This window comes from Apteryx mantelli, chromosome 31, assembly GCF_036417845.1.
Source record: "Apteryx mantelli isolate bAptMan1 chromosome 31, bAptMan1.hap1, whole genome shotgun sequence".
Classification (NCBI taxonomy): Eukaryota; Metazoa; Chordata; class Aves; order Apterygiformes; family Apterygidae; genus Apteryx; species Apteryx mantelli.
Genome location: NC_090008.1, coordinates 3033731 through 3056435, shown reverse-complemented (window position 1 = coordinate 3056435; position 22705 = coordinate 3033731). Strand labels below are relative to the sequence as shown.

The following is a 22705-nucleotide window of genomic DNA, read 5'->3' as shown; positions in this document are numbered from 1 at the left end:
ACATGCGGTGACAAGGGGTGGAACCACCAGAGGTGACATGGTCAGGGCTTGGGAATGACACACAGGGTGATACAAGGCAGGACCCCTGGGGACAGGCTGGGGGGGGACATGGGATGGGACTCCAGGGGATGACATGGAGTGACACAGAGGAGACCCCTGGGGTCGGGCAGGGGTGACCCAGGACAGGATCCCCGAGGGTGACACTGGACGAGACTCCCGGGGGTGACAGGCAGTGACGTGGAGCGGGACCCCCGGGGTGACACGCGGTGACGCGGGGCGGGTCCCCGGGGTTGACAGGGGGCGGAGCCCGGGGTGACGCGCAGACCCCCGGGGCGGGGCCGGCGGTGACGGGGGCGCTCGGGGCCCCGCCCCGCCCCGCGGGCGCCCCCGTGACGCGCGCACCGCAACATGACCATATAAGGGCAAGGAGGCGCGCGGGCCCCGCCCAGCGCCAACCCGCCACCGCCGCCGCCCGCCGCGCCCGGCCCCGAGCGGGGCCTCGGGGGGAGACGTGGGTGGGTGGGCGGGTTGCACCGAGACCGAGGCGACGGGAGGGGGCTGCGGGGAGCACGGGCACACCGGGAGCGGGAGGGCTGCGGGAAGCACCGGGAAGATGGGACACACTGGGACCGGGGGGGCTGCAGGGAGCACTGGGAAGATGGGACACACTGGGAGGATGGGGGACACCGGGAGCGGGGGGGGGGGGGGGGGGGGGAGGGGAAAGCTGCGGGGACCACCGGGAGCAGGGCTGGGAGGGGACCACCCGTGGAGAACACCGGGCGGAGGGGGGGGATGGACACCTGGAGGAGCAGGGGAACCCTGCTGGGAGCACAGGGTGGGGAAGAAGGATGCACCGGGAGCTCCCGGCTGGGGGGGGGGGGCAATGGGGAGGGCACCAGCCCCCAGGGGTGCAGGGAGCAGGGAAAAGGGTGCAGGGAGCAGGGAAAAGGGTGCTCCCTGGGCCTCGGCTCCAGCGCAGCCAGGCGGGCAGGGCCCCCTCCCGCTGGCTCAGGGCGCACGGGGCCACGCTGCTCTCACGTCTCTTTATTCGGCTCACAGCAGCCTTCCCCCCGCTGCCACCCGCCCTTCCGGCCCCCAGCTGAGCCAGGACCACGTCCCGTGGTGCCGCACCGTGGGACACACGGCCTGGGACACGCTGCGGCCCCTAGAGCAGCGTGGCCAGCTCAAAGTGCTCGGTGTAGCCGGCGCGGGTGGCGAGCCGCTGCCGCCGCTGCCGGGCTGCCTCCCTGCGGCGCCGGTAGGCCAGGAACTCCTCGCGCAGGGCCGTGCACCGGGCCTCGGGGCCGCCCGCCGCCTCCAGCGCCTCCGCCGACTTGGAATTCACCGGCGAGGCGCCCGGCCCTCGGGGTTCTGCGGAGAGAGAGGCAGGGTCCGGCTGGACATGCGGATACCAGCCCCGCCAGACCCCACAGCCCCCTCCCGAAGGGATGTGGGAGCCCAGCCGGAGCCAGGTGCTGCCGCCCCTGTGCTTCCCTTTTCCCCACTCGGCTTGCGGAGCCATGAGATCCCCGAGAGCCCCATGGACAGGGCCCCGCTTCCCCTTTCATCCCGGCCCGACACCGGGGTGCTTCCCACCCGAGGGGGCACGGGGTGGCACGCCGCACTCGGACCCAAGCGCTGGCACTCACTCTGCCTCTCCAGGTCGCGCATGGCGATGGTGGAGACGGGCCGCGCAGGGTCCCCGCTGCGGTACAGCTGCAGAGCGTCCAGGATGTCCGACTCCAGCGCAAACTCCGAGTCCCACTCGTAGTTCTCATCCACGGACGTGTTCCTCCTGCAGGGCACCATGGTGCCATCAGCAGCAGGGCCTGTGCCCGCACCCCTGCCCCCCTCGCCAAGGCGCAGAGCCTGTGCCTGACCCAGAGAGATGCCAGGGTGAGCGACGGGGCAGACAAGCATGGGGCCAAACCTGGGCCCACGTGGGAAGCAAGAAGTGGGCACGAGGCCACGGACAATGGGCTGGCCCCAGCCAACCTGGTCCCCATGACCCGCAGTGACCTCCAAGGGCCAGCCTGAGGCTGGGCACCTCTGGGGCTCCCTCGGTGGCCTTCAGCTCATGAGCTGTTTCCGCTGTGGGTCCTGTGGGACGCCTGCTCCGGGTTGCCACGTGTGCTGCAATGTGGCCGGGCGGCTCCGCGCCCCACGCTGGGGCATTCCGGCCAAGCACCGTGCAAAGGCGGCAGGCTGAGTGCAACACGCAAAGAACGGGACGAGAGGTGCCCAAGCATGAGCCAGCTTGCCCCCACCATCCTGCCCGCAGCTCACCTCTTGCCTGCGCTGGGGAGGGCTGGATCCTTCCTCAGCCTGTCCTCCTCCGCCGCAGATCCTCCGCTTTGCCAGCCGCTGCCTTCCCCAAGCGGGGTGCCGAGAAAGTTGCCCCCGAGGGCCGGTGCCAGCGAAGGGGGCCGCAGGAAGGAGGCGCTGCCCCGGCCGCTGCTCTGGCTGGTTAAACTGCCCCGTGGCAGCTTCTCCAGCGCAGTGGGCTCCTGCTGCCTGCATGTCTCGAGCTGCCCCGCCAGGCCCAGAGCCCAGCTGGGCTCCGTGGGGACGGCCGAGGGCACGGCCTCAGTCCTGCCGCTGGTGGGGGACGCCTGGGTCCAACAAGCCGGCTCTGTGGCTTGGAGGGGGCTCAGGGAGCTGCTCCAGGCGGCAGTGCCGGGCAGCGAGGCCTTTGCAGGGCCTACCTGCTGCTTGGGGGGTTTGAGGAAAGCCGTGGCTGGAGGTGACATGGCGTTGGCACATGTGTCCATGTAGTCCGGACAGATTGTCCGCTCCATGCTCTCTAGGGAGCCCCCGGTCCCCAGCATGGTGGCCTCCAAGCTGCTTGGAGGCTCTGGCTCACAGGGGGGCTGGCTTGGCTCACTTGCCTCCTCCTGGGGTGGCCAGTCACCATCGACGCACATCTCCTTGAAGAAGGGCAGGCTCAGGTACCGGAGGATCCCGCTCTGCGCTGGGGAGTCACCTTTTTGCCGGCTGCTCCGGATGCTGGGGCTGTCTGGGGGGGCGAGCCGGAGCAAGGGGGAGCCCTGGAGGGGCAGCGAGTCCCACAGCACGCTGGTCGTGCTCTCACCGGGCTCGGTGCTGCCCGTGCCGTCTCGCAGCTCCTCCATGGCACCGTAAGGCAGGGTCGCGGCGGATGCCACGGGGCTCAGGTCGACGATGCACAAGGCTGCGCCCTCGTCCGCAGGGCTGCTGCTGCCATAGCCAAAGTAGTGGCCCTGGCGGTAGTTGGAGGCCCTGGCTCCCTGGCAGGCCTGCCCTGTGGCCCGGGGTCGCAGCGAGACCCCTTTCCGCCAGATGGGCTCTTTCTCCTCCGAATGGACCTGCAGGTAGGGCTCAGGCTGCTGCGCCAAGGGAGGTGCGGGCGAGGGGTCCCGCTGACGGTACAGCTCTGTCTCGGCATAGGGCAGCGCCTCAAAGCTGCCCTCCTGCGACCGCTTGTCGGTCTCCACCACGAAGCGCCCATCGGGGCCCCGGCAGATCCGCTCCAGGGGCATGTGCTCCCCGACGTGGCTCTCGTACACTGCGTACTTGGAGCTGGCCCCAGTGATGCTGAGGCCCAGGCTGGTGCCTGCCTTCTCGCCCCACAGCAGCGTCTGGCGCAGGTTCTGGTATGGAGATGCCTGCAGCTTCAACTTCATGGTACTGTCTGGGCTACCAGAGCCATGAGAATTGCTGCAAAAAAGAGAGGAGTCACTTGAGCATCTCCATCCTGGCTCCTGGGCTTGTCTGGCTGCACCCTGTTATGGGGCAGCTTCCGTCAGGCATCTCAACAGGTATCACGACCCTGCACTGCTGCCATGGGGTCTAGAGTCCAGCTTCTTTCTCTGGCTTCTGATCCTTTGCTCAGCCAAAACAGCCGGCAAGGGTGAGCAGAGCACCAGGAGGGAGCCCTACGCCATAGCACATCCTGACCCAGCACCCCTCTCCCAAAGACCCCTCAACGGCCAGCTCTTCCACCTGAGCCAGCAGCAGCAGGGAAGGCCAGGCTGGTCCCCCCGGCCCATCCTACGCCTGCCCTGAGCCAGCAGCGAGTGGATGAGGGGGAGCGCAGTGAGACGTCAAGGGAGTGAGACGGGGAGGGAACATGGCATGGCGTGACTTACTGTGGAGGTGGAAGCTTCTTGCTGGGTGAGAAGACGAGTGGTGGATCTGGAAGGTCATGAGAACACAAGGGGATCACATGGCGAGCAATGCAAAATGATGATGAGGAGACAGCGGCACCCACTCAGCCCTACTACCACCCTTTGTGAACCTCCAAAGCCCTGCCAGAGCCTCCCAGCCCTGGGCTGGCCTTGTCCCCTCCCTGAACACCCACCCAGCCAGCCAACCAACCAGGTCCCGTCTCCCTGGACATGCTGGTTTGAGCTCTCTGAAAGCCCCGGGATCCAGGCATCTGCATCCATCCAGCTGGGTCTTACCTTGCCTTCGCTTCTGAATGCGTGCGGCACGCCGGCGGTTCATGATGCAGGCTGCCACAGTGCTGAAGATCACAGCCACGCTGAGGAAGCAGATCCCACCGATGACCCCAGCAAGCACCGGCTGTGGCAGGAACTCTGGGAGCTGGGTACGAGACGGATACACCTCCATGCCTGGGCCAGGACAGGAGACACTGTTAGACACTTGGTTACCTGCAGAGCATCCCGGCGCAGCGGGCATGCTGGCTGCACAGCGGCCACACCACCAGCACTGCAGGGATAAATAGTAAAACTTTGGCTTGCTTGCCCTTCTCTGCCCCTTGGGGCTTGTCACCTTCAGATGGACCCACAACCTCCACTGCACCAGGCAGTGGGAGCAGGGATGCTCTGGACAAAGCTTTCTTGGTATCTAGTCCATCACATCAATATCATGCAAGTTCCACACATGGAGATGAGCGTTCTCACTGTGTTAACCTTGGTGGTCCTACTCCAGGGCCACTCTATGAGCTGCATCCCCTGGTCTAGCAGTAGGGACACTAGGGGTGGGAGCAGTAAGAAGAGGTTTCTATTTGGGAAGATCCTAGGCTACACTGGACACCTAGTCCCTTGGTTTCTGCCTCCAGGCCAGGAAGAGCAAGTGGGTTGCAGCCCAGGCCTTACCTGCTGTGGAGACGTTCACTGTGTTGCTAGGATCACTGATGTAGCTGCCGGCAAAGGCCACCAGTCGAAACTCATAGAAGGCGTCCTGGGGGAGCAGAGAGCCATCAGCCTTGGCATGGTGACCAGACAAACCTCATCCCACCAGGCTACGGAGCTGAGCGGCCCTGCTGCATCGAGAGGGTCCCAGCTTCTCCCAGCACTGGACAGCAGCAATACCAACTCCTGCCAGGGGTCAACCCCCTCCTTGTTGCATCCCTGCACTCGTGCAGAGCCGCCCCTTGGGGGGGGGGGCACACAGCAAGGATTCCCCTTGACAACTGCACCTTGATGAGTCCTGGCACCAAGATCTGGGTCTTCGTGCTGGGGATGGAGCGGTCCAGCACCTCCCAGCCACCCTTGTCCTGTCGCAGCTCCAGTGCATAGCCGCTCAGCGCCACTGAGAACTGACCCGGGGGCTCCCACTGCAGCAGGACCCCACGTGCAGTCTCGTTGGCAGTTAGAGACCGTGGCGGGGACAGGAAGATGTGCATGGTCATGGCAGGTGGCTCTGGAGGCACTGTGGTCAGTGGGAAGCCTGAGGAGAAAAGGGACATTGATGTGGGATGTGGTGGCGAGGGGAGAGCAGGGCAGAAACAGGAGCCTCCCATGCGTGTGAAGGTGCTTGGGGGAACTGGGGGATGCTGTGGGCAGCACCACGGCCCACTCTTACCCCTGGGCACAGAGGTGACAATCTGGCTGAAGGGGCCACTGCCCAGCTTGTTCTGGGCCAGGACGCTGAACTGGTAGCTCGTGTCTGGCTGGAGATTCTCCACCAAGAGGTGTTGAGCCCCAACTGGCACCGGCAGCGTCACCCAGTCATGATGGGCCCGAGGCAGATGCTTCGCCCTGAGGAGATGTGGGACCTGTGAGCCCAGAGCTGAGGGACAGGACCCTCTGCTGCCAGGTGGGATGGATGGGGCGCAGGCATACTACATCCCTGCCCCTGTGGGACTCACAATGGTGTGTACCAGACGCTGAACCTCTGGAAATAACCTCCATCAAACCCTGGCTCCCAGGAGATGTTGGCTGCCAGCAGGAGTGGGAGCACAGAGACATTAGTGACGGCATGAGGACTGGTACCTGGTGGAGAAAGCAGAGAGAAGACACATCAGACAAGGGCAGCTCAGACAACAGATGCGTGAGGGCATTTCCATCCCCTTCCAGTACAGTGGGACTGGGGTCGTTCACCCCACAGCTGCCCTCTCTATTCTTAGGGCACCCCAGCTCCCACGGACCAGGCCTGCCTGCCAGGGATGGGTGACTCACCCAGCACGTGGACAGAGGTGGCGGTGCTGATACGGGCCACCTGGTTGCTGGCTGTGCACTCCCAGACCCCGTGCTGCTCCTTGATGAGCGGGCGGAAGATGAGGCTGCTGTTTGCATCCACCTGGGCGCCGTTCTTCCCCGCGCTGCCCAGCTGCACGGCAAGGCACAGACATGCTGATAGCGGGCAACTGACTTGACCCCGCTGCAGGCCGGCTGCTCTGCAGCGACCCTGCCCATGCTGATGCAAATGGGACCTGACGTGCTTTAGATCCACTGCCCTGGGGCCAGTGTGGAAGAAGAGGCCAAAGAAGGGGCAGGATTTTGCCCTTGTTTCTTAGGGAATTGAGGACAGCACTAGCAAAGGGACCTGGGCCTCTTCTCCAGCAGGAACCAGGCTCTCAAGAGAGATGTGACCCTGCACAGCGGCTGTGGGGACAAGGACATGGAGACTGCCCTGGGACATGAGGACTGATGTCCTAGAGGGCAAGAGTAGCATCAGCCTCCCAGGTGGGCTCAGCTGGAGCCCCAGACCTGTGGCTCTTACCTTCACCCACGTGATAGTGGGTGGAGGATCCCCGTGGGCCATGCAGGGGATCACCAGCTCCCGGCCCACCTCCTGGAAGTATTCCTCCTTGGGGCGCACCGTGAAGGCAGGAGGGTCCTGGAATACAGTCAAGCACGGCGGTGGACTTGGTGGCAGGATGGATGGGGGCAGACCCATGGTAGGGCAGGCCGAAGGGCACCGTGGCACATCTGTATCACTGCATAGTTGGGTTGTTGCAAGGGTGGTGTGGCAGCACCCATGCCAAATGGGTGCTTGGCCCAGCAGGGTGGGAGCAGATGGGGCAACGGGCTCAGGCAGCGTCATCCATCAGCCCTGCCTCACCTTGAGCAGCACACGTGTGGGCCGGGACTCGCCGGCTGTGCCATAGCTGTTGTACGGGGTACAGGTGTACACTCCCAGCGCGTCGTCGTTCCCCGTTGCGATGATGATGGAGCCATCAGATCTCACGGACCAGCCAGGGAACTAGGAGAGGGGGATGCTGGGGTCAGGACGAGGGGCTGGGGGCAGTGGGAAGACAGGGGAGGGTGCAAGCAGCAGTACCTTGTCCAGCTCCAGCGGGCGCCCATCTCTAGTCCAGCTGACAGAGAGCAGAGGGGGGTTGGCCCTAGTGGGGCACCGGATCACACCCTGCATCCCCTTGGGCAGGTGGGTCTCTGGGAGCATGGTGGTCACCTCCGCTGGATCTGTGAGGACAAACAGGGCACCAAGGCCTGTGAGAGGATTGCAGGAGGCTCATGGTTCCCACCAAGGCAGCTGAAGGAGCATCCCCTTCACACCAGGGCCTGCAAGACCTGCTGGTCTGGCCCATGGGCGCCTGGAGGGGTCCCTACTCTGCTGAGTCCGAAGGAGCCTTTTCGTGAGAGGAGCTGGTCACAGTGTGCCCTGGGCTCCTGAAAGGCAGCATGGCCTGCAAGGGGCTGCAGAACCTCTTACATAGCACTGTGATGAAGGCCGAGGCAGAAGGTGGCTTCCACAGCCCATTGCTAGGGATGCAGGTGTATTTGCCAGCGTCGTCTGGGGTAGTTCTCTGGAGCAGGAGACTCCCATCCACCAGGATGCGGACTCGAGCCTGGAGGTGGCTACAAAGAAAGGAGAGGGGAGGAGAATGAGCAGCGCAGCTGGGACCATCCCCACCGTCCTGGGGTGAGAGAACCTCCCTCCTCAAGCCACCCAAGCAGCTCACTGCCTGCCTGTAGTGCTCAGGGGTGCCTGGATCCAGGCTTCGGGGGGCCACAACAGCTCCTGCTGTGCCCCAGCACTGCCAGCCACCTGGGATAGCCAGCAGGAGCCCATGATCACCCAGTGTTGTCCCCAGCCCCCTCCTGCCACCCTGCTCACCAGAATGCAGTGAGTCCCATTCCTGCCATACCTGAGATGGAAGACGTTGCTGTTGCCCTGTAACCAGGTGTAGGTGAGGTTGCCGGGATATGCCTCGGCCTGACATGCAAGGAAGGCGTCTTGGGAGATGTTGATGGTGATGTTCTGAGGTGGTACCACGATGATGGGTGGCCCTGCAGTATGGTGCAGAGAGGACAGTGAGGGCTGGGGACAAGGGAGGGCCCCAACCGCTCCAAAAGCTGGTCATACCTGTGCTCCTCCCAAATCCAACCCCTGTGATGCGGCTCCCTCCGTGCCCCGGGGGAGCAGGGTGTCCAGCACCCAGCGGGGTGGCCCATCTGGTCAGGGCTCAAACAGCACCCACTCTTACCCTGCACGAGCACACGGGTGGTGTGGGTGATGGTGCCCTCCTTGCTGGAAGCATGGCAGGTGTACGTGCCTGCGCTGGCCCGCTCCACGACAGCGATGCTCAGCGTCCCGTTCCTCACCTGCAATGGCACCCGGCACAGCCTCGTCAGCACCACTGTGGTGGCGAGAGAGGGACCAGTGCCACCTGCCTGCCTCTGCAAGCTGCTGGGCTGCAGGAGGAGCTCCATTGCGGCAGCACAGCCTTCCCCTTCCTGCAGCGAATTCCCAAGCCCTTCACCTGCATCAGGCTCAAAGGCTCTTCCCTGGGGAACAGCCCTGGTGCAGTGTCTTCCTGGCTGGCTGGACCCTCCCTGGGGACCCCGGGAGTCATGGCATGGCCACCAAGGGACAGGACACCCTCAGAAACATGGCACCATGGGCAGGGCCGGTGGCAGGAGCTGGGTGCCGCCCTGGTGAGGCCAGGCACATGCTCTCCAGCCGAGCAGAGGCTCGTTGCTCTGTATGCCTGGGTGCCCCACAAGACCCTTGCCAAGATGGATGACACATGACGTGGATGCCTGGTGGTCACAGCTCCATGCCCCTTGGCATGAGGCTACCAGGGACCTGCCTTTCTCACCTGCACTGTGCCCCCGCTCTGGACAGCCAGGTCGCTCCTCTTCCAGGTGACAAGGGGTTGGGGGTTGCCAACAGCCGTGCAAGTAAGGCTCAGTGTGTCCCGGTCTCGCACCTCTACGAATGCAGGGGGGGTTTCCAGGAAGGTGGGGGGTGCTGCAAAGACATAAACCCAGAGTCTCACCCCTGGGTTGCTGGCATGGCTTGACTGGTCTTAGAAGACAAGTGGATCTAGCCAAGTGTGGTCTTTGCTGGTGCAGGGCAGAGCAGTGATCTCTGGAGCAGGATCCAGATCTCTGGGAAACAAACTGGTGGCTGACACTGATCTCAGCTCTGCTATTGCAGTAGCTGCTCTTCCTGCCCTTGGGAAGACAAACTCCTCCCCACTGTCCCCCCCATCCTCACTGTCATCCTCAAAATGGGGCAGCAAAGTGATGTGGAGCAAGTGTAGGTGCAGGGTGGATGTATGTGCGCAATGTGCACAGGGAAGGTCCCTCCCGGCAGAGCACACAGGAGAGCACAGGACAAAGTCTCCCTTGCTCAGGGTGTCAGAGCAGCACCATCTGCTCTGCGAGGTCCATTCTGGCTTCCCACAGGCTAAGTGGAGAGCCTGAGGAAGGACCAGGAACAGCCCCATGGCTGGTGAGCAGGCCACCTGCCCTGACAGCTGAGATGCTCTGCCTGGCACTGGCCTTCTCTGTAAGCTGCTTGGGTCTTCCCAGAGCACACGAGTTGCCCTGCAATCCATCCTGGAGCTAGGACTCAGACGGAGGGCCACAAAAAGAGCAGATACGAGAGCAATTTGCAGCAAGGGGCAGAGCTGGCTCAGGTAGGCAGAGCAGACAGCAGCCTGGGATCACTCGGGCACAGCCAAGAGCCCAGCCCAGCGCTTGGAGGTTTCAGGAGCAGTTTCGGCTCTGCCTAAGCCCTGTTACCTTTCTACATCGCACCAACCCGACCAACTGCTGGCCCTCAATCACACTCCCAAGGCCATGCCTGAACAAGGCAGATCTGAGGCAACCTGAACCCGCCTCCAGGATCCCAAGCTCTTGTCACACCATATTAAACATGCACATGAAGGCAGCCACAAACCCTGAAGCCCATCCCTGAGACTCATAACAGCACCTGCTGCTGAGCAAGGAGCTGTTAAAACTTCCATGCCGACTGCTGCAGGAGCCCACACGCGCTGAGCATTGCCCCGGCCGTACCGTTGACGGTGAGGTGGATCCAGGTGCCGTTCTGGAAGTCGTCGTCGGTGCTGTGCCGGTCCAGGAAGAGCACGCGGCACTCGTACCAGCCTTGGTCCTCGGCGCGCAGGAGGTCGATGCGCAGCGAGGCACCTTCTTCAATGCGCACGCGACCTGCCGAGCAAGAGGTGTCCATCACGTAAGCACTGCCAGCTCGGGGATGGCCATGTCCTCGGGCCGCCTGCCTCCCTGGAGCGCCCACCCACGCAGCGCAGAGCCCAGCCTCTGCCAGCCCTCGCGGCGTGCTCAGCAGCTTCTCCGGGGAGCGGGGCCAAGTGCCCCACTTGGCAGCGCGAGGATCTGCCCCGTGCAGCCGGGATGCGCTCAGGCTGCTTCTGCCGCGACTGGCAGCTCCCACCGCGGCCCCCCCGGCCGTCTCACCCTTAGGAGCCCTGCTAAGCTCTGGGTATGCGAGGCACCCCCGCACCTTTCCCTTGCCCTGCAGCACGCAGTCCAGCTAGCCCAAACCCATCACCAGCCTGGCAAGGACTCGTGGCACAGGCGTTACGACCCACGCCAGGGCTGGCCAGAGGCACAGGGCTCTCCCGAGCTGCAGGGTCCTCGCTCTGAGCCCAGGGCAGCCAGAGGCCCCGCATCACACAGCCTCTTTGATGAGGAGGAGGATAAGGACCTAGAGCAACAGCAAACACAGTCCTCTAATCCCCTGGGCTATTATCAGAGCCGTAATCGGCTTAGAAGTGCAGCAGGCAATTGGCTCAGCACCTTGGCCGGGGTGCACAGACAGCACCCCGGGCACAAGTACGCACCCCCGGACATCACTGCACACACCCACGCTCCAGAGAGCTCCCCCAGGCCAGAGAGGTGGGCTCAGGGCCTCACACACCATTGCCCCACGCTCCGGGGGGCTGGCCCGGCAGCACGGCACATCGCGGCGAGATCCAGGCCTGGCTTGCGCGCAGCCGGGGTGGTGACACCCTGCACCGCACACACGGCTCTCGACTCTCCCCAGCCTCGAGACGCTTTGGTCAAAGGCCCAGAGCTCCTCTAAATGTCTTCATGAAATGTTTCCAACATAGTCGGTTTTGCTGGAAAACACATCAGCTCTATCCAGGGCACCTCCCCGGGATGGAGGCAGCCTTTGGAAACGCTTCAAGCCAAGTGAGAGCGGATGTGTTCAAGCGCCTTTCCCTCTCAGACATGACCCACACCCGCTGACCCACAGCGCGTGCCCACGCACCAGGCACTCTCAGGATTACTTGCGCACGCAATTTAACGCTGCTGCCTCGGTGTGGCAAGCCCCGAAGCCGAGACAGAGCCGCGCAGGCAGCTGAGGGCGCGCGTGGCCGTGGCAGTGGCTGTGGGAGGGAGCTCAGCTCAGCGCTTTGCAGGTCAAACCTGCTCCCTGGGGCTGCGGTATCACCAGCTCAGCATCACACACAGTCTCCATGCGCTGCTTGAGGCCACAGGAGCCCAGGCTTCGGCACCGCGTGGGTGCTACAGGGCAGGATGCTGCGATCACACCCAAAGAGCCCGGGAAGAAGGGGGAGAAGTGGCAACACCAGGGCAGGCTGGTTTGGGCACAGGGGCTGGACAGTTTAGGGACAGGATCGAATGCTGGGGCCAACAGCCCTGCATAAACCCAGCACATACAAACACATACAAACCCCCCCCGTTGGTGCCTGGAGTTTTGTCCAGCCTCTGCAGCCACCCTCTGCCCTCTCCCCAGCTCTCCCATCCCTCCTGCTTCTCCCCACAGCCTCCAGTCCAGACCCACGGCATCTCCAGCAGCAGATGCCAGGCACAGTTGGAGTTGGATGTATCTGGGTGCCTCTGGCTACATCCACCACTCCGCACATGGAACAACACCCCAGGCAAAAAAAAAAAACAAAAAAAACAAAAAACCCCACCCTAGGCACGTGCCAGTGGCACATGTAAAGGGGAGCAGCCGTGCACGAACTCCGTGCAGGACTGATGTCCGCCCACGGATGGCCTGGCCTGAGGCTTTGCTTTGGTCTCGCGAAGGAAGGGCTGCGAGCCTGGCTGGAGCAGGGCTGCGAGCGTGCAGTTTGGCCAGGCAGCCGGCTGCACGCGCGAGCGAGTGCACCCCTCTGCGTGCACCTTGTGCTGCTTGGCACCTCGCTGCAAGCCGTCAACGCGCTCCTGGGGCCCGGGAATAGCTGTCGGTCCCAATATGACAGTGGCTGGCAACATCTCTGCTCTTGTATCCCTGCTGGACCCTCCAACCTATGAGCCAGAGCTCAGCTAGGGACACGCAACAGGGGCTAAAGAAGGGTTGTAGGAGCAGAGACGGGGATGGGAATGAAGGCAAAACACCTTTGGGACAAGGAGCCCTTCCCATCTTGTTCCCACAGCTGCTCTTTAACAGGCTGAGCACCCCGCCTGCAGCCCTGGTGAAGCCAGGGCAGCTTCAGGGAGTGCAGAAAAGCTCCCAGATCGCCGCCAGTGCTGCTCCCCACCGGCAGCTGCCAGCTTGCGGCCTCAGGAGCCAGCCGGGAGCAGCAAGCTCCCAAACAAAGGTCCTATTGGAAAAGATCAGAGTGCCCTGGGGATACACCCCCCCCCAGCCTCCCTCTAATCCCCCGCGCCGGCCCCAGCCCCCTCCTCCTCATTCACCACCCAGCCGATAACAAAACTGCCTTTGCCCTCCTGCCACCGGCATCTCCCAGTGCCTGGCAACCACCATTCAAAGGGACACAAAAGGGGGCTAAAGCCCCGTCAGTCGGCGGCTGTCGCTCTCGGCGTCACGAGGGGCAGGGGCCGGGGCGCCCCGGAGCAGGCAGCGGCTAAGCCAGGGACTGCCAGCCCCCTGCCCTGCTCTGGGACAGCGGCCCGTGACACCACGGGGGACAGTGGCCCCTGGGGAAGGCCGGCTGAGCGAGGGAGAGCTGGCCCCGTTCCCCCAAGCACTGGAGGGGAGCAGCCCAGGAGCTTTCACGGAGACAGATGCATCCCACCCCACTTGCATCCCACTCTGGGATGCCCCAAACTGCCCCATGATGGGAGCGGGCAGCAAAGGGGGGCTTCCCTGGGGGATATTTGAGCTGCTCCACCTGGGAAGGGCTGGAAGGAAGAGCTGCCCTTGGCAGCTATGTTGAGCCTGGGCTGCTCCGGGCAGCCCCTGCCCATCCCTCCCATCCCTTCCCAGCCCCCCAGGCGCCGCAGAGGATTGAAAATAAGCAGCCTGCTGCCATGGTGACAGCCATCAGCCCCCCTCGCCCACCCACCTCGCCCTTGATACAGCCAACCAGGCCCGCGAGCGAGATCCCCCTTCCCGCAGCAGGTCCCCGTGCTGGCCCTCATCCCCAAGGGCCGAGCTCTGGGAGCACCCAAACCTGCTCCCACTGCCCCCTCGGGGCCTGGGTGACACCAGGACAGGTGCTGTGGCACCAGGTACAGGGCCAAGCACTGCCAGGAGGCAGGGGAAGGGCCGAGAGCGCAGGCAGGATGCGGGCAGGTCCCTTCTGCTGCCCTCGCGGGGGTAACCTGAACTCCCTGTGGCTGAGAGGCCCTGCAAAGCCCCCGGGCTCAGGTAACAGGAGCGAGACGGAGCCAGCGCGGAGCAGCAGCCCGGCATGGGCCTCCCAGGAGAGCGAGTGCCGGAGGGTTTGTTGTCACTGCTGGTTCAGCAGAGCCAGCGTGGGGGTGGGGGCCGCCCCGGCTCGCAGCGCAAGGCGTCCCCAGCTCGCGGGTGCAGGCTGGCGGGCAAGAGAAGCAGAGGATTGCTCCGAGATCGGCCCTCTCCTGCGCAACCTGCTCTCGCAGGCTCAGCTTTTACACCCAGGAAGGGGCAGCGTTTCTCCGCCTGTGCCCATATCCAGCCAGGAGCGGGGTCAGTTTGAACCCCAACACGTGGCACTTTTTTTTAGGCAGTGGCCAGTTTTGCTTATGGAGGTGGGATTCTGCGACTAGAGCCCGAGAGCCTTGACCTAGGCACAATCCAGCCACCTGCCCATCCCTGCCGCTCCCACGGGAGGATTTCAGCGCGGTGCTGCCACAGGCTGCCAGCCCTTTCCCCTCCTCCGCAGGAGACGCCAAGCCTCTCCCTTAATTATGGGAAGAGCCCGTTGCCGTCGCCTCTGCATTTGCAGGGATCCCTCAAGGTCTGCCACTGCTTCACTTTAAATATCCCATAAAGAGGAGACTATCCCCCTCCCACGCCACAGCCCTTTCCCAGCACAGCTTTGCTCCAAATCCCAGCCAGCCCAGCACTGCCAATTAGCAGCTTCGCTGAAATCCCCTCCCCAAGCTCAACCTTCAAGCGACCCACATGGGCCGAAGCGATGGCGTGGCAGCGTCCGGTGTGTCCGCAGCCCGGCAAAGAGCTGGGCGTCAAAGGGAAGCCCAGCAGCAGGGCTCCCTGCTCCCACCAGCTCTGCTCCAGCGGCCTGGCACAGCCCACCGCTGGCCTATGGCAAAGCGAGACACCGGCTCCCGCAACAGCCATGCTCCCGCTACTGTCCCGGGCAGCCTCTGGAGCTCGCAGTGATGTCTCTTGAGCATGGGCAAAAGTGAAATCCTTCAAAGTGAGACACGAGCAGGGCTGGCTTGTGGGATCGGACAGGACAGCACGCAGCCTGGCAGTAGTACCTGGCTCCTTTTGGACCTGGCGGACAGGATAAGAGAGCCCGGAGAGCGCAGCGGGCAGTGCCACGACGCAGGAACACCGTGACTGGCCCCAAGGTGCCCATCAGGCAGTGCCCATGGCTGGACCACCTGCCTCAGAAACCTGCAGGCCTTCCTGGAGGTCCCCTGCCCAGTGAGGCCAGGAGCAAGCTTCCCCGGGAAGCAGCCCACAGGGGGATTAGAGCAAACATAGACCCAGAAGCAACATCAGTCCTACCTTTGACCCCAAGGAACACCCAGCCTGGAGCCTGCAGGCACCACCCAACCCTGAGCAGGGTCTGGACTGCCCTCTGCCACCCTCCTGCTCCCAGTGTCGAGGAGCAGGGGATTGGCGATGGAAAGACAACCATGTTTTGTGCTGCCTGCAGGTCAGAGCGGATCCAGACCTGCCGCTGGCTTCCCTGATAAGGGATTTTGCAGCATGCACTAGGATGGAGGCACAACCTGAGCACGGCGGAGCTGCACCACATAGCACCCAACACCCAGGAGCTCCTACGCCCAAGCAATCAGCCACGCCGGTTCCCAAGCAGGTGCTGCTGGGGGAGGGGAACCCCTGTAGCCAGAGGCCACATCGACAAGCTGAGATCGCAGGTGTGCCGGGTGCTTCCTGCCTCAGCCGGCACCACCAACATGTGCTGGGAAGCCTCTCCCACCCCACCGCTCTGGCAGGGGCAACCTCCCGCTGCAGAGCCGGGGACCTCCGGCTCTCCTGCAGGCTGCACACCCAGCACTAGTGGGTCCCAAATCCCCTCTGCCTCCTCCTCCTGCCATCCGTCAAGTGGCTGTGCAAGGTGGGGGGGGAGGGACGCTCAACCCCAGCACGGTGACACCACCCCCCTCCCCAGCCCTCTCGCTGCTCCGGGCCGGAGGGAGAGCCCCGCCGGGTTTGCTGTGCCGCCCCACCACCTCGGGAGCATGATTAATGCGCTCTGACAGTAGCAGCCCTTGGCTGGGGCCCAGCCAAGGAGAGCGGGGAAGCGAGCAGGTCGCATTCCCATCGTATGCCACAGGCGGCCTGCCCGGGCTCACGTCAGGGTCAGTCCCAGCCCCCCAAGGCCTGGGCCAGCAGGGCCTTTCCAGGACCCACGGCACAGACCCACAGCTGCTGCCACGAAGCCACAATGCCCCAGGCGCGGGACATGCCGCCGGCCGCGGGACTTACCGATATACTCCGGGTCCACGCGCGGTGAGTAGAGCCCAAACTTGATGAAGATGGGCAGGATGAAGCCAAAGCGGACCCACTCGATCACGTAGAGAGGGGGACTGGTCTCCTGAGCGTCCAGGAGGTTGCAGCCCAGGACCGTGCTCTCTCCAACCCGTCCGACCACAGCCTGAGACTCCGTCTGGCTGTTACCTGCTGGGGCCAACACAAAAGGGTCAAGTGCTTGTGAGCGGGACCACCGAGGTGCTGACCGGGGCTGCGGCTCAGGGAACGCTACCTCTTCCCGTGAGGCCAAAGCAAGTGGGATCGGCAATGCCACGACCCCAGGTGTGCCGGGCAGGAGAGGCAAAAAGGCCGTGTGCCCCCGCTCTGCCCACTCTTCAAGCCCGCTGCACCCAGAGAGCAAACGCAACTTTTTCCCCCTATCCGCCACCGGAGAAGGGCGAGCGCCGCGTGTAAGCACGCCTCACCCCCCAGGGACGCTCCGAGGAGCCCGGGGCACACGCCTGAACCAGGAAACACGCCAACACCTCGCTTTGCGACGTGCTAGGAGCCAGCACCCCGCTCCCAGCAGGGCAACGGCGACCCCCGGCCCCAGCTTCTCGTGGGCTCCCACCTTCCGGAGCAGAAACACGCACACCACCGCACCGCGTGCCTCGGCGGGTCGGAAGGGCACGCAGGGAAGGGGCGGCAGGCAAGCGCAGCCCCACAAGCTCGGCGTGGACCAGCAAGGGGGGGGGGGCAGAGGAGGAGGAAAAGAAAAACCCACGGACAAAGAAAACCTCAGAACACCCACGCGCGTGTTGGGGTACCAGCAACCCAAACGATTGCCCAGCCCGGAGCCGCCGGGATCCCCGCTCGGAGCCAGCCGCACCAGCCCGTCCAGCCGGAGGCGACCGCGACCGCGGCAGCGCGTCTCGCCGCCGGGCGGCTGCTCCGGGCCCCGCAGCGCGAAGGGACCCGCCGCGGCCGCCTACCCTCAGCGCCGGCGAGCAGGCTGAGGAAGGCAAGCCAGAGCCGCCACCGCATAGCACAGCTGCCCCGTCGCACGCCGGCGAGCGGCTCCCTCGGCGGCCCCGCGGCCTCTGCCGCCGCCGGCGGAGACCGGTCGCGGCGGGGCGTCAGCGGGTGGCGCTGGCGCGGGGCCGGCGGTCAAGTGTCAGCGCGGTGCCGGCGGCGGGTGGCCGGTGTCGGCGCGGTGGCCGGGTGTCAACGGTGAGAGGTCGGCGGCCGGGCGGCGGCAGGCTCCCCCCGGCTCCGCAGCCCCGGCGGGGCGGGCTGACGCCTCCGCGGCCTCCCGCTCCTCATGCCGAGCCCCCCGCGCGGCGGCGGCGGTGCCCGAGACGCTCCGCTCCGCTCTGCTCCGCTCCGTCGCCCTCCCGAGCCGCCCAGCGCGCACCGGTCGCTGCCGTTGGGCGGCCGCAAACAAACAACGGCGCCGGGGAGGGGCCGCGCCGGGCCCCGCCCCCTCCGGGCTGCCCCGCGCCAGGCCCCGCCCCCTCCGGGCCGCCCCGCGCCGGCCCCTCGCGCTCCGCCCGCCGCTGCGCCCTCTCCACCGCAATAGCGGCCCGCCCCCTCCCGCCGGCCCCCGCGCCGCCCGTTGCCACGGGGACAGCCAATCGGGAGGCACGGCGCCGCGCGCCTCGGGAGGCGGCCAATGGCAGGACGGGGCGGTGGGGAGGGAGCCGCGAGGGCTGCTGGGAGTTGTAGTTCGGGTGGGAGTGGCAGGGGACATGGATGAGGGGACACGCGTGTGGGACATGGGCGGGGGGCTTGGGTGAGGGGCAGGGGTGAGGTGTACAGGTGGGGGACACGAGTGTGAGGAGACAGGTGAGGGGACACAGGTGTGGGACACAGGCAAGGGGACACGAGTGTGGGACATAGGTGAGGGACATGGATGGAGGACGCAGGTGTGGGGACATGGGTGCAGGACACGGGTGAGGGGACACAGGCGTGGTTCATGGGTGGGGGACATGAATGTGGGGCATGAGTGCTGGACACGGGTGAGGGGCCATGGGTGGGGGGCCATGGGTGAGGGACAGAGGTGAGGGGACACAGATGCAAGATGTGGTGAGGGACACAAGTGTGGGACACAGGTTTGTGACAAACATGTGGCCACTCTGGTGTGGGACATGGGTGCGGGACATGGGTGCGGGACACGGATGTGCCCCACAGCGCTGGCCGGGAGCAGCTGTTGCCATGCAGTGCCCGCCCGGGGCTGAGCTGTGCCGAGCCGTGCCGTCATCCCGGGGTTCCTTTCCCAGCCTGGCCGTTGCCTCTCTAATCCCCTCCTAAATGCGTCCCCAGGGAGGGGGGGCCCTCCAGGGCTCCTGGCGCAGAGGGGCGATGCGGGAAGGGGCGTCTGCCGCGGGCCCGGCGCTGCAGCGGTGCCTGGCCTCCAGGCCGAGCGCAGCGGCGGAGCTGAGAGGTGCTGAGCGCCGGGGAGCGGCCGCGCCAGCGCGCGTCCCTGCGCGCCGGCCGCCCTTTTCCTCGGGCTTGGAGGGGTCTGCAATGCCCCCCCTCCATCAGCTTGGCCTGGCCTGGCCCTCTGAGCCTGGGTGACTATTAAGGACAGAGCTAAAGTAAGAGGAGTTAAGAGTAAATAATACTGCGGCTAAGCTGCTTTCCTGCATCTCATGGGTGGACGTGAGTTCGGCTCCCTTGGGCAGCGCCTGGCCCGGCCCTGCCCTGTCCCTGGCTACTCCGGGGCTGGCGGGACCGCTCGCGCTCCGGCTCCTGGGGCAGGCACACACCATGGAGGCCACGCCGTGATCACGTCCCCCCCAAAAGGCGCCAGGACCCCGCATCTCCCCTACCCTGAGAACGGCGGGGTCCCCTCCTGCGCGGCCCCCTCCGTCTGGGGCCACTGCCTTGTGCTGTACCGGTGGCACCGGCACCCTGCCGGCACCTGGGCTCCTGCAGCATCCAGCCCCGAGTGTGGGACGCTGTGGTGCCTCTTGGGGCACGCAGCCGCCCGACGCCCTTGCTCGCAGCTACTGCAGCCACACCGGTGGCTCCTGGCCCAGTGCGTGAGGATGCTCCGACTGAGGAGAGGGGATGACTTCGGGCACCGCATGAGCGCCGGCTGCTTCTGGCCATGTGCTGCTGGCCCGGGAATGGGGATGGGGACACTTGTTGCACTTAGGATTTAAATGCCACCAAGGTTAGGAGCAGCTGAGAAGAGATTTTCAGGATTGGACTTTTGGACAGAGATGCCTAAATTCCAGCTAAGCTTCCCTTCAAGCATCAAAGTCCCTTGGATCTGACATCTCGGCAGCGGTTCGGCCCTTGCGTACTCTCTGATGTGGCCATCCTCAGCACCTAAATGGAACCCGATGTCAATGCTTTGGTGCGCAACCAGCTTTTTCTGAGGCTTGGTTTCTGGTGCCCAAAGCGGAGCTGCTCATGATTCCCATAGGGATGGGGCTGGGCAAAAACCCAACGGCTGGCACCCACAGGAGCTGCATGCACCCCAGCATGCAGCTGCAGACCAAGGTGAGAGGTGCGAGTGAAGGCCACTGCTCTCCAAGACCTATGGGTGCCTCTTGGCCAACACTGCCTGGGTGCACCCTCAGGCAGCCCTAGAGTCCTGGCAAGACCTTGGGACCTGGGTGACTCTTGGATACCAAGCAGTGATGCTTGGAGGCAAAGGGCTGCTCCCTTGCCCATCCGCGGGGATGATGCAGGAGGCAGGGATCACCTTGGAGGTGGTCCCAAACGCTGTGTAGCCGGAGGAAGAGGCTCCCAGCAGGCTGGGACAGTGGCCAAGAGGAGTGGTGCTACCTGGTGAAGCGGCAATCCTCCTGACAGGTGGGATGGGGCAGCCCTGCTCGGGCTCTCCCGCTGGCACTGGGTGCACGGCCCCAGGGCTGGGGGTCTGGGGCCTCGCCGGGCTCTTCCTTCAGAGCATCGTTGCCAACGGGCTCCGTGTGGCCGATGCACCAAGGCGGCTCGGAGCCCATGGGAGCTGCAAGCGCGTGTGAGCTGGCTCCCCAAGCACAGACCTAGGCATAGGAGAGTCCTTTAATGACAGACCGGACAGACAGAAGCCCTCTGAGCTGGAAAAGGCTCTCCCTCCATTTTCCGGCCTGATGGAGCAACCATCTCCACCCATCTCTGTCTGGCACATGCTGCCTCCGAGGTGATGGTGACCCTCACGCCTCCTCTCCGTCCTTGCCAGCCCTGTGGCAGGGCAGATCCCACCGACAACATTCCTCCGGCTCGCTGTGTCCAGTGTGAAACGCCCCGCTGGCTGTGGCCCCGGCGTGGCACGGTGGTGGGAGACGCGGAGTCGGGGCCGCACCTATTTAATGCGCTGGTAGAACTGGATCACGGCTTTCTCCTGCTCGTGCGTCTCAATAGCGCCAGGCCGGAGTCTCCGGATCTCTTGGATGGCATCGATACCGCTCATCTTCTGGGCCTTCACGAGGTAGCAGGCCAGCATGGTGCCCGTGCGGCCGTTCCCCAGCAAGCAGTGCACCGCCACGGCCTGGCGAACGGCGTGGTCAGCCAGCGCGAGCTCGGTGCCCGGCGGGAGCCGAGCGGGGAGGAAACCTGGGTGTCCCGGCTGCGAGCAGCACGCAGCCTCACCCGCGCTCCCCCACCTTGGCGTTATCCCACAGCATCACCTCCCCTTGGTGCCAACCTCTGAAGTTACCCCTTTGGCGTTACCTCCCCTTGGCGCTACCTCCCCCCTTGGTGTTACCCCTCCTTGGTGTCACCCCCTTTGCCATTCCGCCCCGCTGGCGTTACCTCCCCCTTGCCGTTGGCCTCCTCCACGAGGTGCAGGAAGCTCTGGATCTGCTCGTGCGTCGGGGGGCTGAAGTCGGCCACGCGGAGCCGGTGGAGCTGCAGCTCGGGGCAGGAGCCGTGGTGCGGGGGCGCCCGCTCCGTGAGCGACACCAGGTGCCGCACGCCCTGGCCCACCAGGAACTGGTAGTGGCCCGGTTCCCGCGGCATGGCCAGCCCGGCCAGGCGCCCCCGCACCACCCACGAGAAGTTGGGGGGCTTGGCCGTGCCCATCGCCTGCGGGGACGCGGCACCGTGGGCCCCAGGGCCCGAAACCAGGCTGCCCCTGCCCCCCGGCCAGGCCGCCCCGACCGGGAGCCCCCGGTGAGTGACCCCAACCGGGACCCCCCCAGGGCTGCACCGACGGGACCCCCCCCACCGGGACTGCCCCCCCCCCCCGCAACCTGTACCCACTGGGACGCCCCCCGGCCTGCATCGACCGGGACACCCCAGGGCTGCACTGATGGGACCCCCGCCCCCGGGACCAGCCCCCCCCCCCCGGGGCCTGCACCGACCAGGACTCCTCAGGGCTGCACCGACGGGACCCCCCCCCCCCGGAACCGCACCAACCGGGCCCCCCCAGGGCTGCACCGACGTGAACCCCCCACCGGCGTAGGCCCCCCCCGACCTGTACCCACGGGGACCCCCCCCCCCCGGGGGCTGCCCCGACCGGGAGCTCTTCCCCCAGGCCTCCCCGCCACCAGACCCCCCCCCGACTTGCACCGACCGGGACCCTTCACCGGGGCCCCCCCCCTTCCCCGACTGCCCCCCCCCACCCTCGGCCGGGCCTCGCCGACCGCGACCGCCGCCACCTCCGGCCTGCTCCGCCCGGGCCCCCCCGCCTGGACCCCCCGGGCCCCCCCGGCCTGCCCCGGTCCCGGTCCCGGCCGCGGCCCCCCCCGCCGCCGCCGCGCCGTACCGCTGCAGGCCGGGCCGCGGCCGAGCGGTGCCGGAGGCTCCGGGGAGCGTCTGCAAAGAGCGGCCGGGCGGCGGCGCGCAGCGAGCGTCTGCCGGTACCGGCGGCGGCGGCGGGCACCGCGGCTGCATTCCCGGCGGATCGGGGCTGCGCCACGACTGTACCGCCGGGCTGCACCGGGGCTGCCCCCCCCCCCCCCCCGGGCACTGGGGCACGGACTGGCTCCGGGGACCGGGACACGGGGCCGCACCGGGGCTGCCCCCCCACCTTGCACCAGGACCTGGTGCTTGGCACCTCCGTGCACGGGGAGGCCCGGCTGCACCCCTACATGCCCACGCTCCCGGGGCTGCACCCCACCCGGCTGTGCGGGCCTGCGCTGCTGACCGTAGCCACGATTAGTTTTCCGACGAGCGGTTTCCCAAGCGATAACCGAGCTCTGTTTAATTAACTGGCGATCGAATTTGTCCCAGGTGGTGCATGAGGGCAGATTCCAGGAGGGGGGACAGCGGGTTTCCCAGGTTGTCCTTCCCCCGGGCTGCACCCGCAGAGCTGGGGCGCCGGAGGGACAGACTCCGGTGGGCCCCAGGGACTTTGGACGACACGTGGGGGATGACCGTGGCGGCCTCGTGTCCCTGAGCTGGGACACGGGCTCGAGCTGGCTGGTGCGGCTGGGGCTGCGGTGGCTGCCGCCGGGCTGAG

The 22705-nt window shown here is 65.7% G+C and overlaps 2 protein-coding genes across 2 annotated transcripts; both read right to left on the bottom strand.

The window, feature by feature from the left end:
* Positions 1-1035: 1035 nt before the first annotated feature.
* Positions 1036-17656, bottom strand: IGSF9 (immunoglobulin superfamily member 9). Its single transcript, XM_067313581.1, has 20 exons — positions 17280-17656; positions 16303-16494; positions 10497-10649; positions 9293-9444; positions 8678-8795; positions 8339-8480; positions 7903-8048; positions 7510-7652; positions 7291-7431; positions 6949-7065; positions 6405-6555; positions 6095-6218; positions 5809-5984; positions 5423-5673; positions 5100-5184; positions 4443-4613; positions 4128-4173; positions 2287-3696; positions 1650-1795; positions 1036-1371 (listed from the first exon to the last, which is right to left on the bottom strand). The coding sequence occupies exons 1-20, from the start codon at positions 17329-17331 to the stop codon at positions 1166-1168; spliced, it is 4122 nt and encodes a 1373-aa protein (XP_067169682.1). The 5' UTR covers positions 17332-17656; the 3' UTR covers positions 1036-1165.
* A 2655-nt stretch (positions 17657-20311) lies between these two features.
* DUSP23 (dual specificity phosphatase 23) lies at positions 20312-22109 on the bottom strand. Its single transcript, XM_067313578.1, has 3 exons — positions 22010-22109; positions 21055-21327; positions 20312-20791 (listed from the first exon to the last, which is right to left on the bottom strand). Exons 2-3 carry the CDS (start codon positions 21322-21324, stop codon positions 20606-20608), a joined length of 456 nt encoding a protein of 151 aa, XP_067169679.1. The 5' UTR covers positions 21325-21327; positions 22010-22109; the 3' UTR covers positions 20312-20605.
* Between the last annotated feature and the right edge of the window lie 596 nt (positions 22110-22705).